Genomic DNA, 13,721 nt, shown 5'->3' with positions numbered 1-13,721 from the left:
GTTTAGGTGCATCTTTCCTTCAAGTCATAGCAACTATACAATGGCAATTTTTTCTTTTTTTAAAATTATTTTTTATTTATTTTTTTTTAATTTTACTTTAGGTTCTGGGATACATGTGTAGAACATGCAAGTTTGTTACATAGGTATACGCATGCCATGGTGGTTTGCTGCACCTATCAACCCATCATCTAGGTTTTAACACTCACATGCATTAGGTATTTGTTCTAATGCTCTCCCTCCCCTTGCCCCCCACCCACCGACAGGCCCCGGTGTGTATGTTCCCCTCCCTGTGTCCATGTGTTCTCATTGTTCAACTCTTACTTATAAGTGAGAACATGCGGTATTTGGTTTTCTGTTCTTGTGTTTGCTGAAAATGACGGTTTCCAGCTTCATCCATATCCCTACAAAGGACATGAACTCATTTCTTTTTTATTACTGCATAGTATTCCATGATGTATATGTCTATCATTAATGGGCATTTGGGTTAGTTCCAAGTCTTTACTATTGTAAATAGTGCTGCAATAAACATATGTGTGCATGTGTCTTTACAGTAGAATGATTTATAATCTTTTGGGTATATACCCAGTAATGAGATTGCTAGGTCAAATGGTATTTCTGGTTCTAGATCCTTCAGGAATTGCCACACTATCTTCCACAATAGTTGAACTAATTTACACTCCACCAACATTGTAAAAGCATTCCTATTATTAATCGGGTTCAATAATAGCTCTTTGATAAAATATGTATTTTCTTTATTTTCCCATTTAACTTGTGAAAATAAATTTATTAGAATTTATTGAATAAAAAATATTACATAAAGAACAGGACTGAGAAATATAAATCTAGTTAATCTTTTTTTGTTTTTTTGAAAACAGGGTCTCACTCTGTCACTCAGGCTGGAGTTCAGTGGCACAATCACAGCTCACTGCAGCCTTGACCTCCCTGGGCTCAGGCGATCCTCCCACCTCAGCCTTCCAAGTAGACAGGACTATAGGCACACACCACCATGCCCAGCAAATTTGTTTCTTTTTTTTTTTTTTTTTTTTTTTTGTAGAAATGGGGTTTTGCCATGTCACCCAGGCTGGTCTTGAACTCCTGGGCTCAAGCAATCCACCAACCTCAACCTCTCAAAGTGCTAGGATACAGATGTGAGACAATGTGCCTGGCCAAGTTAAGTTATAAATTTTTGCTTGACAATTTTTTTATTTTATTTTATTTTATTTTATTTTGAGACAGAGTCTTACTCTGTCACCTAGGCTGGAGTGCAGTGATGCAATCTCAGCTCACTGCAACATCTGCCTCCTGGGCTCAAGCAATTCTCCTGTCTCAGCTTCCCGAGTAGCTAGGACTATAGGCATGCACTACCACACTGGCTAATTTTTGTATTTTTAGTAGAGATGAGGTTTCACTATGTTGACCAGGCTGGTCTCAAACTCCTGACCTCAGGTGATCCACCCACCTCGGCCTCCCAAAGTGCTGGGATTACAGGCGTGAGCCACCACGCCCGGCCACTTGACACCATTTTTAAAGGTATAGAAGCAACAGATTCACATCTACAGCTCAACTAAATCACACGAGCTATAAAATTCCTCCCTGGACAAGGCACAATCTGACCATGAACTGGAATGAAAATATTCATTTTCCTGTTACTCATATGGGATAGACTGCGTCTCACTGTTGCTGGTATTTCCTGGATTGACCTGACACTGTCTATGACACAAAAATTAATTTCTTAGCTTTTTTGATATTCGTGTGATTTCTACCTATCCACAACTGTAGTTTTAATTTGGTTTTCCTCACCACTAACTTACCAAATCACTGGCTATCACCTGTCTCCGATGGTGTCCATTATAATCACAAAAGTCTATGTAATCAAGATAGGAGTCCATGAAGTAGAGCAGTCTGTTGGGGTAGTCAATAGTTAAGCCACAGGGCCAGAAGATCTTGTCCTGGACAATGACAGTGCGCATGCTGCCGTCCATGCTGGCCCGCTCGATGCGAGGGTGGTGACCCCAGTCAGACCAGAACAGTAGATGCTCACTGGGAAAGGAAACGAGTTACCAATTGGAGGGGACGTATTTAAATATTTAAAATAACTGTCATTTTAAATAATACAACATCCTATTTATGCCCTGCTTAAAATAAATCATCTCTGGTTCAGAATATGTGCACAGAGTTTATTATTTCCTCTAAGCGTCACAAAGTAAAACTGTCATAACACAATCACAACCCATCTGGGTATTTTTATAATGTTTCATAAAACATGTAATACATAATGTCATAACGTAGTACATTATGACATTGAAACGTCTCAATGCCAATTCATGTTTGTTTATAATCCACAAATAGTTGATCTAGAAAAATCCATCTGTCCTTGTTTGTCTACCCTGTCATGTTTTTAGATAAGGAAATCAATTTATTCTTCATCAGGGATCCATAATAAATTTCACTGGTGTGTAATACTTTACAATATCTAGGAAGTCAACATCACACTGAACATAACTTGCCTAATTTGCCACCCTGCAGCAAAGAATCTAAGTTATCAAATATAAGTAAATTCAGGGAAAGAAGCCCTCAAAGATTTCCAAACGCATGGGAGAATTTGTCTACCTTCCCTTTAGGACCAGTAGGCAAAAACTGCCTTCATTATATGACTTAAAAGGGAGCTCTCATAAACTACATAAAACTGAAGCAGAAAAATCCAGCTTTTTTGTTTTATAATCATGAGTTATCAAAGTTACATCAAACTGGCCCCTCTATGGACTATTACTGCATGCAGTAATTAGAAACTTAATTTTTTTTTTTTTTTTTGAGACAGAGTCTTGTTTTGTCACCCAGGCTGGAGTGCAGTGGCATGATGTCCACTCGCTGCAAGCTCCGCTCCCCCAGGTTCATGCCATTCTCCTGCCTCAGCCTCCCGAGTAGCTGGGACTACAGATGCCCACCACCATGCCCGGCTAATTTTTTTTGTATTTTTAGTAGAGACGGGGTTTCACCATGTTTGCCAGGATGGTCTCGATCTCCTGACCTAGTGATCCGCCTGCCTCGGCCTCCCAAAGTGCTGGGATTACAGGCGTGAGCCACCACACCCGGCCAGAAACTTAATTTTTAATTATATGACATTTTGAAAATTGTATTGCCAAGCTAATAAATCAATGTGATCTAAAAATAAACAATCAATTGCTCTTACGTACTTTATGAAGAAGATAATTCAGATGAAGGAGAGATAGCAATACCCAGTTGGACACCTACCATGTTTAAACAAGGGATCATTTTAAATTTTGCATATCAGCAACATGCATATCAGCTACATCATGTTATTGTTGTTTTTCCCTCATCATAACCATGTCAAGGCAACATAATTAGAAAAAAAAGTCTTACTTCATTCTGGGATCTAATGCTAGTCCTCTTGGATTTGTTAGGTTTTTACTAATCAGCACAGTCCTGTGGCTCCCATCAATTTTGGAGACTTCAATTGTTTCCAGAGCATAGTCTGTCCAGTAAAAATTACGACCTACCCAATCTATTGCAATCGTTTCAGTCAAGATGATGCTACTGTCAAATACCTAAAGACAAAAGTGAATAAAGACTGAATTCTAGAGCAAAAAAATGAATGCAAACATGGATATTATATAAAAATCTAGATTAAACCATCTAACTTGTCCTATAATTACTTGTCAGGATTAGAAAATTTTGTCCTCTCATGTAGCTAACCACCAAATCAACAGTAGGGTTTTCCAAGAAAAGTATACAAGATTTTGTCCCACTGAATATTCTAAGATAACTTCATTGTTGGGTTAGTGCATAGTTTCGTTTTGGTTTCAAAAGGTTTTGCAATTAAGCAAAAGCTCTATCCATTTGTTTAGTTGGCAACATTACGAAACATTATAGTGTTTGCATGCAAAGAATAATATCTCTGTTAATTAAGCACCAATAATTACAAAATAAAGTTGTAAGAGGCAGAGGAAATGTAACTATCAGGAGCCAAGAAACTGAAATTCTGGGAGATGGATTGAGAAATATCACTAAATTAAAGTTAAGAAAAGCAACCCCTTAACTTTCCTGCATTTTCCTCTGCTCTCATCCACAAGAAAAGACTGCAAAGGGAAACTTAAAGACATTGTGAGGTCTCTGCATCACTGACCTGGAATTCAGAATCACACATCTGCCTTCAGAGGCCACCCTCCTATTGAAAACAGCCATAAATTCGTAGTTATGAACATGCAAGTCTCTTGGGTGTTATGTGGCCCAGAAGGTACCATGAGAGCTACCCGGACTAGGTATGGCCTTCTCTCACTGGTGAATAACAGCAAACAGACCCAAGACAGGGGAACTGGCCAGGCCAAAGGTCAACAGAAATGTACTTACTACTCTTCTGTCCGTTCCATTTTGAAATGCACTCCAGGTTTTACCCTGAGTTGCATCAGACCAAAAGATACGACCACTAATTGAATCAAAATCAACAGCTACAATGTAAGAACCATTCTCGACCAATGAATAGATATTGTGGACCTGTGAGGTGACACTGTCGGCAATAATTTTGTTCTGACTTGCCACAAGTAACAGCAGATTCTCAGATGCTGTTCAAGAAAAAAATGCAAAAATTTCAATGATACTGGGAGAAAACACAAAACAACTCTTTAAAACATTTGATTCAATACTTTTGGTAACAAAAAGAAGGTGTAATTCCAAACTATAGTAAGTTGGTGGGGAGGGGAGGAAGCCCCGTAAGAATGATTTTAATCACTTCATTCTTAACCTTAATAGTTAGCTGGTTTTCATGAGTCCTTAAAATAGACTTTCCTGGGTTATATTTAAATGTGTTTCTAAATACCAGTCTAGAGGAGACTATGCTTACATTCTTCCTTTTACTGTATTTATTTTTGTACTTTGTTTATCTTCCTTACTATTTAATAGATTGTAGGGTTCTGGACAGCAGGAATCATATCTTAAATATTTCTGTTTTCTGAGGCTCTCAACTATGGCAGAGAGTTCTAATTCTCCTAACACCCTGTCTCTTCTTTTTCTTTTCAGTAATAAAGCATGCCAAGTTTTAGCTTGGCACAGACTCTCCAGCCAGAGACATTTCTCTCCCTCCACTGAAGTTTGGATGACCACATGACTAAGTTCTGACCAATAGGATGTGAGTAGAAATTATGAATCAAATTTCAGGTCACTTTCTCTTTCCCTGTCCTACTTTCTAAGAGAAGCTAAAGCCTGGAGCATTGGAACGCTTGATGTAAGTCACACGATGATGATAACAGAGCAGACCCATGCCGTGGACTGTCTGACATCCAGGCTCCTACTACATGTAAAAGAAAGAAACTTTCTCTTTTTGTTTTAGTTTCCTCTATTTGGTCACTTTGAAAGTGGTCAAATCAATGTCCTAATACACAGTAAAAATCACTTTCTTATAGCAGAAACTGAATTAATATTGGTTGAATTCAATTAATGAAGCATTATATAAAGATGCTTAACTACAGTATAGAAGTCATTTTAAATGATATAAAAGCCGATGATTTAAAAAATCATCGACTTGTATATGTTTTAACCTCTATTTTCCAAAATACACCAAGATTTTAATGTGTATTACCCCATTTAATCCTCACAAAAAATTGAGGTTTAAAGAGATTGCATAATCTTTCCAGGATTCAAGTCGATCTAACTCCTAATCAACATTGTCAAATGCCTACATGTGCCATTTGATTTTAAGCTCTGGGATGTGCTGATAAACTGGCTAGGGTTAATTCAGCAATTACCTGTAACTTTGCAAGTCCTCCCATCACTTTCTAACATGTAGCCTGTATCACATGAGCACCGGAAAGAACCTCTCATATTGTAACAGTGCTGGCTGCAAGAGCCCGGAATATCACATTCATCTATGTCTTCACAGGTCTTAGAATCATTGGCAAGTAAGAATCCCAATGGACATAGGCATTTCGCCCCAAAGGGCTCTTGAACACACTCGTGAGTACAACCACCATTGAAATCTGAGCAGCTGTTCCCGTCTAGAAAAAAAGAAAGAGAATAATGAAAAAAGAAAATCAAGAATCTTTGCTTCTTTGATTCACTCTTATGCAACATTTATTATGCAGTCTCATGCCACCTTCAATATGACGCCCAGACAAGAGCAAAGTGCAGCATTCACTTGGGTGAGTTCCACAGGCTGTTCAGGGTTTGCTCTAATTTGCCTGAGGACTTACCATCCTTCATATCTATTGGAGTATGATCACCTTCTTCACCACAACCCGATAGTATAACTCCATTTAATGCAATGAGAACCCTTGGAAAAATATTGTTGACATCAAGGAAGAAAAGTGTCACTGATAGAGCATGCAAAGACACCTAAAATTGTTTCTCATTTTCTGCCTCTGAAATTCTTCTATCTATACAGAAATGGAAGATAGACAAACATTTAAGAGAAAAGACTAGAAAATCTATGAAGTGAACAAATCAAAGAGGAAAGGTCATTGAAACATTAGAGTACACAGATCCAATAACACATCATCATGCCTTAGTTTCAGGGCCAAAATGAAAATGCCTAAAGCCACCCTAAGACAGTTCACATGCCTGGGGATGCAAACACCCTCTATTTCCATGTGTACTCTAACATATTTGTAAGAGTTGTAACACAGACATGCATTAGAAAGGGAAGTGAGTTAATATAATCAGGACGTTTTCAGAACAAACACAACACATATGAAATCATAAGAATGTGAAATACTTCACAATCATACCTGGCTGGGGTTCATCTGAGAGTGAGCATTGATTAAAGAGGAAAGAAAGAAATGACAGTAATTAGGATTACATGCCAATCACAGCACTTTAATCACAGCAACACTTCATTTTTTTGTGACAAGTTCTGATTGAAATTAGAAAATATTAAAGTTAGAAAAATTAATAAGCACATTGCCAACAGAACCAAATTTAATTTGACAATCTAATGGCCTCAATTTAGTCTCATTTTTTGAAACAAAGACATAAAAAGAAGTAAAAACACATAACCAAGTACAAAAGATTTAATCAGAAAATTATCCAGTGGTGATGTATTTGAATTCAATTATGGTTACCCCCTACACAGATGTGAACTCAGAGAGGAACTGAAATACTTCCTACAAAGCTACACAGTGACTGTGACAATGGTGATGCACACCAGGCTACTGTTCAGAATGAGTTTATGGCCAGTAAACTGTGGTCAGGAAACTTACTGCAAAGTGGGGACTCATCTGTCCCATTGGGGCAGTCAAAGATGCCATCACACACTACACTGAGATTCACACAGATGTTATGGCCAAGACACTGCCATTGCCAACTAGGACAGCGAAAGGGCTGAGTAGGGCAGTCCTTCTCATCACTCATATCCCCGCAGTCATTGTCCCGATCACAGAGCCATGCCCTGTGGATGCAGTTTCCGTTGTCACAGTGGAAATATGATGAAGGGCAAGTCTTGTGGACACAGGCATTGTGCTCATCAGATCCATAGAGGCAGTCTGGATGCCCATCGCACTCCCAGAAGTTCGGGATGCAGATGCCATCTTCTTGGCATTGAAATTCATCTGAGTGGCACATACCAGGAGGCCTGGTTGCTAGAATGAAAACATGGGGAAAATGGGCTTGTGAATGTAATTTGTGATCCCTTTTATAGTCTACACTTAGAGGAAATTATTTTGGATCCAACAGTAGGTTTATAGTAATGACTATGACCAAATTAACATTGAAGGCTAAATGATATAGAGTCTTCTCCCACATCATAGTACATAGAAACATTTCTGTGGCAACTAGAGGATCTGACAACAAACGAAGTACAGAATGCACAACTGCTGACTAGCAGATAAGTACCTGTGTCAAAAGAACATTCTGTTTCCTTTTCCTGTGTTTCTAATGTTCTTCCAATTGCAGATTCAATAATAAAGTTTATCTATTTTTCTATGAAAGAATCACTAGAACATTACAATACAGCTTAAATAGCTATGATTACTTTGAACTTCATGTGTTTAATATCATGTTTGGGTGTTACTATTTTCCCTCAGATGAACTATATCCAATGAAACCAGCACACACTAAGTAAAACTAAAGGTAATGGTAAATACTCAATTCTTTGCAAACTTTCCACTGTTCATCGAGCAATCCTGGAGAGACAGGTAAGAACTGCACAGGGGTAAACCAAAACTCTCTACCAGGGATCTCACAAGGCAACAGCAAGCCAGCACCAATTGACAGTTTAACCTCAGTTCATCACAGAATTTTATGTTTTTAATGTGAAACAGGAAAATTAGTGATTAGGAATTTCTAGATGTTGTGCAAACTATAAAGTATATAAGCATTTTATTTAACTTTTCATTTCAATCCATGGCTTTATACACTACCTTTCTGATGCAGGAGGAAAATCACGAAAACTTACTTTTATGGTCTGAAACACCATTGTTCAAACAAATAATCAACTCACTGATGAGTTTTTGCAAGTCTAAAATTCATTTAAAACAAAAAGTGGGCAAATAACAAATCATGTGAGTATAGGTTTCCAGTCTGTGAAGATTATAGATCCATCAGAATTATATTGTATGAAGTCCTACTTGAATCCCCCAACTGGAAGAAATTTCTTTTCTCTGAACCTCCATAGAATTTTGTCTGTGCCATTTCTAAGACCCTTGTAACTGTCTATCTTGCTTAATTGTCTCTTGCCTTCTATAATCTCCCTTACCAGAGTCTAAGGACAAAGGCCATAAATAACATCTTAGCAGATATTCAACACATAATAGCACAAAGAATGAGTTCATCAGAGTCAATACTAAATACAGCTCCATACCATTTCTACACCATGATTTGAGCTCACTTCTGAAACTTAAAAGAAACCAGTAAAATATCTTTATATGGAGTAGAGCCTCAAAAGTTTAAACCCACTAACGTGGGAAGTCCTAAGAAAACTAAAATGAAAACAAAAATATCTAAGAAACATTTAGCCCATCTAAGACACTATTTGAAGTATCCATTTATACAACGACTTGATTCACTAATTACACATTATATGGCAATGTCTACTCAATTTTACTGTATGTTCAATACTGCATTCCTTCGAGGATACTTTCCCCCAGTTTGTCTGAGTTAGGGAAAATGTGTGGCAATATCAGTATCAATACTGGCAAAAATGAAATGACCCCTTTGTCTGAAACATGCTGGGTTTGTGTTACTTACGACAGCCTGCTTCATCTGAGTTGTCACTGCAGTCAAAAACACCATCACAACGATTCGTGACGCTAATACATTTATCCCCACTGGCACACTTGAATTGAGAAGCAGTACAGTTTAATACTAAGAATGAAAGAGAAAAGCATTAGAAATTAACTCAGGGCTAAAATGACTAAACACTGAGATTTTTCTTTTTTGTTGTTATACTTTAAGTTCTGGAGTACATATGCAGAACGTGCAGGTTTGTTACATAGGTATACAGGTGCCATGGTGGTTTGCTGTACACATCAACCCATCATCTACATTAGGTATTTCTCCTAATGCTATCCCTTCCCCATCCCCCACCCTGCCACAGGCCCCGGTGTGTTATGTTCCCCTCCCTCTGTCCATGTGTTAACATTGAGATTTTTCTAAATAAAAACAAAAGCAATGCACTTACCACAGCCAACCTCATCAGATCCATCAACACAATCCTTGTCCCCATCACAGACAAACGATAGGTCAATACATCGATGGTTGGGGCAATTAAACTGACTAGGCTGGCATGTCTCTGTCGAATCTAATGTCATCCGAAAACAAAACCAACAAGTTTATTTCCTGTGCAACAAGTACCAGAGTCAAACTAAAAATGGGAAGTTATCTCAATTGTACATGGGTTCAAAATTCTTTCAAATCAGCCACACTATCAAAGTCAGCTAAGCAAAAGAACTCAAAACTAGGATAGGTTTTAGAATTGAGAATAAAAGATTACAGGGCAGAGTCAGAAACTGTTATTACACCTTGGAAAATAGACCACATTTAGAAAGTAAGCATCATGTGCTTGGACTGGGACTACATTTAACGAATACTACGAAGTCCATGACTCTAGACCAAAGCCAAGCAATGGAGCCCAATTAGGCAACAAAACCAGCATGACCCACATGCCTAGTAGCAACAGTGTGTAGATAGACCCCCCAAACTGGATGTAAAAGTCTAAATAGAACAATTCTAAAAACCAGGGTCCTACCTTGCTGTTAAGACCATAGCCTCGGAGTCGGATGCAGTGGCTGGCCCCACCCACAACATGAAATTATATTAAATACAGACTTATAGGGTATGAAAGCTAGAAGGGATCTTAAAGCTCATCTATTCCAAATGATAGTGACTTGCCTAGTCGTGCAAACAGAACTAGAACTTAGCCCAGGGAACTTTGCTCCATCTTAAACTATTATTGAAGACATGAAATAAAACAACAAGCTGAAGGAAAGCAGAACTGGCAAGATGGAAAACAGGTGGATAAGATCAATGGAAATTTAAATTTTCTGTGCCTCTTTATTTTGATGTCTTTTGCTTGTACTAAATGAAAAGAAACATCAATAGCCAAAGGTCTGGATATGTCTATATGACTTTTAATATTGTTTTAAATATATAAATAGATAGTTGAGGGATTTTCACTTTTCAATTCCTATCTGAATTGAAATGTTTGGCATCAGAGGCAGTCCTTGCTTTGCTTCCATAGAACTCAATACTTACAGGTGGACTCTAAGCATCCCATGTGCAGGCACATGCCTTTATCCTTATAACCTAGCGATACAGAGATTGACAAGTGGAATAGAAGTACTAAAGAGACAATGAAAATTGTATGAGCCTTAGAGGAAAGAATGCAAGGCTGTTTGGTTGTTGACGTCTATTTACAAGGCTGACCAACCAAGAGAAACTAGTTCAAAACTTACTGCAGTTCTTTTCATCAGATCCATCCCCACAATCATTGTCTGTGTCACAGACCCAGTTCTTTGAGATACACTGGTGATTATCACAGGTGTACTGGGTGTCAAGGCAGGAAGCAGGTGCGTGGGTGGGGCAGTTGTGCTCATCACTGCCATCCACACAGTCGTTGCGCTTGTCACAGCGCCAGTGTGCAGGAATGCACTCCCCATGGCCACAGGTGAACGCCGAAGATGAACAGGTATTATCTACAATAGTAACAAACTGGTCATGAACAAATTTGTTTTTACAGACTTTTAAATGAGTTCTTGCCTTGTAAAGGCTCAGTTCACCTTTTATAATGGAGGCATTGTATATAATAAGGAGAAATGTTCATCAAGTGATGTCATCATCATTAACATCATCATTAGGTGGCATTTATTTGGTATTTATCATAGAAAAGGCATTTTTCTAAGTTATGCACACACACATCATATAAGTTCGCTTTAAATCCTCACAGGAATACTATAAGGCTGGGCACGGTGGCTCAAGCCTGTAATCCCAGCACTTTGGGAGGCCGAGACGGGCGGATCACGAGGTCAGGAGATCGAGACCATCCTGGCTAACACGGTGAAACCCCGTCTCTACTAAAACTACGAAAACTAGCTGGGCGAGGTGGCGGGTGCCTGTAGTTCCAGCTACTCAGGAGGCTGAGGCAGGAGAATAGCGTAAACCCGGGAGGCAGAGCTTGCAGTGAGTCTGTCTCAAAAAAAAAAAAAAAAAAAAAAGAATACTATAAAGTACATATAATTGTCTGTATTTTACAGATAAGGAAATTGAGGCTTTGAGAGATTTAGGAACCTGCCTATGATTCACAGTCTGGTTGGACTGACTCTAAAGCTTCATCCTTAACTTTCAAGCTGTTACTTCCTCCAACCACAATTTCAAATTCAGACTATAGAAAGCTTGAAAATGTGTCATATGAAAAGTGCAAATAGATAAAACATTAAGGTAAAATATTGTGCTCTTAGAAATGAGAAGATAATACACAAAAGATGAACATTTAAGAAATTTCAGAAAATGTACAAGTGAGCACTTTACTCTTTCAAATCTGTCACTCCTCTTTCTCTCCAAAAGAAAAGTTATTATTAGTATTAATTTCACCTTGATAGAGATTTCTGAGATTTCAACTGTCCTCTATCTTTTTTTTAATTTGAATATAATACTTTTGCCTTCTGCAATAGTGTTTATTTGGCCTCAAACTATATAGACTAGATTACCATCAAAAGAAGAATATAAAGGTTAAGATCACCATTTCATTTTTTATTTATTTTACCCTAACATGGGGGAAAAGGAATATAACACATGATATTTTCCAAAGGCTACGATTGCAAGTAGTTATTCCGTGATACTATTGCCTCAGTTGCTGAAGGTTAGGTCTAGTTTGTTTTCATTGTTGTTGTTTGTTGGCTTATTTTTTTGAGGCAGGGTTTCACTCTGTTGCACAGGCTGAAGTACAGTGGCACAGTCTTGGCTAACTGCAGCCTCAACCTCCCCAGCTCAAGCAACTCTCCCACCCCAGCCTCCTAAGTACAAATTTTTGTATTTTACAAATTTTATGAAAATACAAAATACAAATTAGCTGGATGTGGTGACATGTGCCTGTAGTCCCAGCTACTTGTAATTTTGTTTTTTTGTATTTTGTAATTTTGTATTTTGTAATAGCCCCAGCTATTTGGAATTTTGTATTTTTTTGTAGAGACCGGGTTTCGTCATGTTTCCCAGACTGGTCTCAAACTTCTGGACTCAAGCAATCCTCCTGTCTCAGCCTCCCAAAATGCTGGGATTACAGGCATTAGCCACCTTGCCTGGCCAGATCTAGTTTATTTCAATTTGACTTTTTGAGGAGTTTGCCAAGACATAATGACTGCATTGGTCCAAACAGCCAATGTCAAAGGAAAAAATTGTTGAAGATAGTCTAAATCAAGGCTAGAAACCATCCATAACATTATGAATGAAATTTCTTGCTTAGCTTTCTAAAAGCCTTCAAAGTACTTGTCAAGAATCTGAAATTCTAAAAGATATTTTTACCCATATAAATAGCCCAAGGTTTTATTTATTTTCTTTAAAGACCACCTCTACTCTATTCATCCCAGGAAATATCGCCAGTACACAGCTACTTACTAAGTGTGCCACATAGTTGCTCATCACTGTTATCATGACAGTCGTTGACTCCATCACAGCGATAGTAACTGGGCACACATCTGCCATTTTTACAGGGGAAGGAGAATACGCCACACTGCTCCGTGGGTGGTTCATTGGTTGGGTCCCCCTCGCATGTCAAGTGATTGGAAGCCAGCCTCATTCCATAAGGGCACCCACACACTCGCTGGAAATTTGGCACCGGGAAGCAGAAGTGGCTGCAGTCACCGTTAGGATGCGTGGGTTGATTACAGGCGTTAGAACCTGCAAAAGCCAAGCCCCAAGGGAGTCAGTCATGTACATTTTCACTAGGTGGGTCACGGGTTTGATTTGTGAAGGAAAACAAACGGGACAAAACATTTTTCAGACCCAATACTAAAAAGTAGCTTCCTCTTGGAAATCAACCTGCCAAATATAACACTCCATTTAGGTAAGGAAAAGTCCCAAAACGTGTTTTTCCTGACAACATGTTTAAGGCTAGCTAGCAGCATTGAACAGAGATTCAAACTCTTACACTCTTAGATTATGTGAACGACAAGAATATAAAACTATCAGGAGCTAGACCTTCAAGTAATAAGTACTTAAAAAGAACAGGAGCCACTATAACAAATAAATAAACCCATACAAAAAAAAAAAAAAAAAACTGGGCA

The 13,721-nt window shown here is 38.3% G+C and overlaps 1 protein-coding gene across 2 annotated transcripts in view; it reads right to left on the bottom strand.

The window, feature by feature from the left end:
• The window catches only part of LRP2 (LDL receptor related protein 2), a 229,106-nt gene that overhangs the window by 110,296 nt on the left and 105,089 nt on the right, over positions 1-13,721 (bottom strand). For both annotated transcript variants that reach the window (XM_017854503.1, XM_017854502.1), the window contains 9 exons: positions 13,054-13,335; positions 10,899-11,138; positions 9,626-9,745; positions 9,193-9,309; positions 7,209-7,586; positions 5,760-6,008; positions 4,369-4,580; positions 3,382-3,566; positions 1,812-2,040 (listed from right to left, as the gene is read on the bottom strand). In XM_017854503.1, coding sequence (XP_017709992.1) covers positions 1,812-2,040; positions 3,382-3,566; positions 4,369-4,580; positions 5,760-6,008; positions 7,209-7,586; positions 9,193-9,309; positions 9,626-9,745; positions 10,899-11,138; positions 13,054-13,335 — 2,012 coding nt within the window. The remainder of the gene's footprint in view (positions 1-1,811; positions 2,041-3,381; positions 3,567-4,368; positions 4,581-5,759; positions 6,009-7,208; positions 7,587-9,192; positions 9,310-9,625; positions 9,746-10,898; positions 11,139-13,053; positions 13,336-13,721) is intronic.

This window comes from Rhinopithecus bieti, unplaced genomic scaffold, assembly GCF_001698545.2.
Source record: "Rhinopithecus bieti isolate Rb0 unplaced genomic scaffold, ASM169854v2 scaffold_37314, whole genome shotgun sequence".
Taxonomy (NCBI): domain Eukaryota; kingdom Metazoa; phylum Chordata; class Mammalia; order Primates; family Cercopithecidae; genus Rhinopithecus; species Rhinopithecus bieti.
Note: the sequence above shows the minus strand (reverse complement) of the source record. Positions and strands in the feature narration are given on the sequence as shown.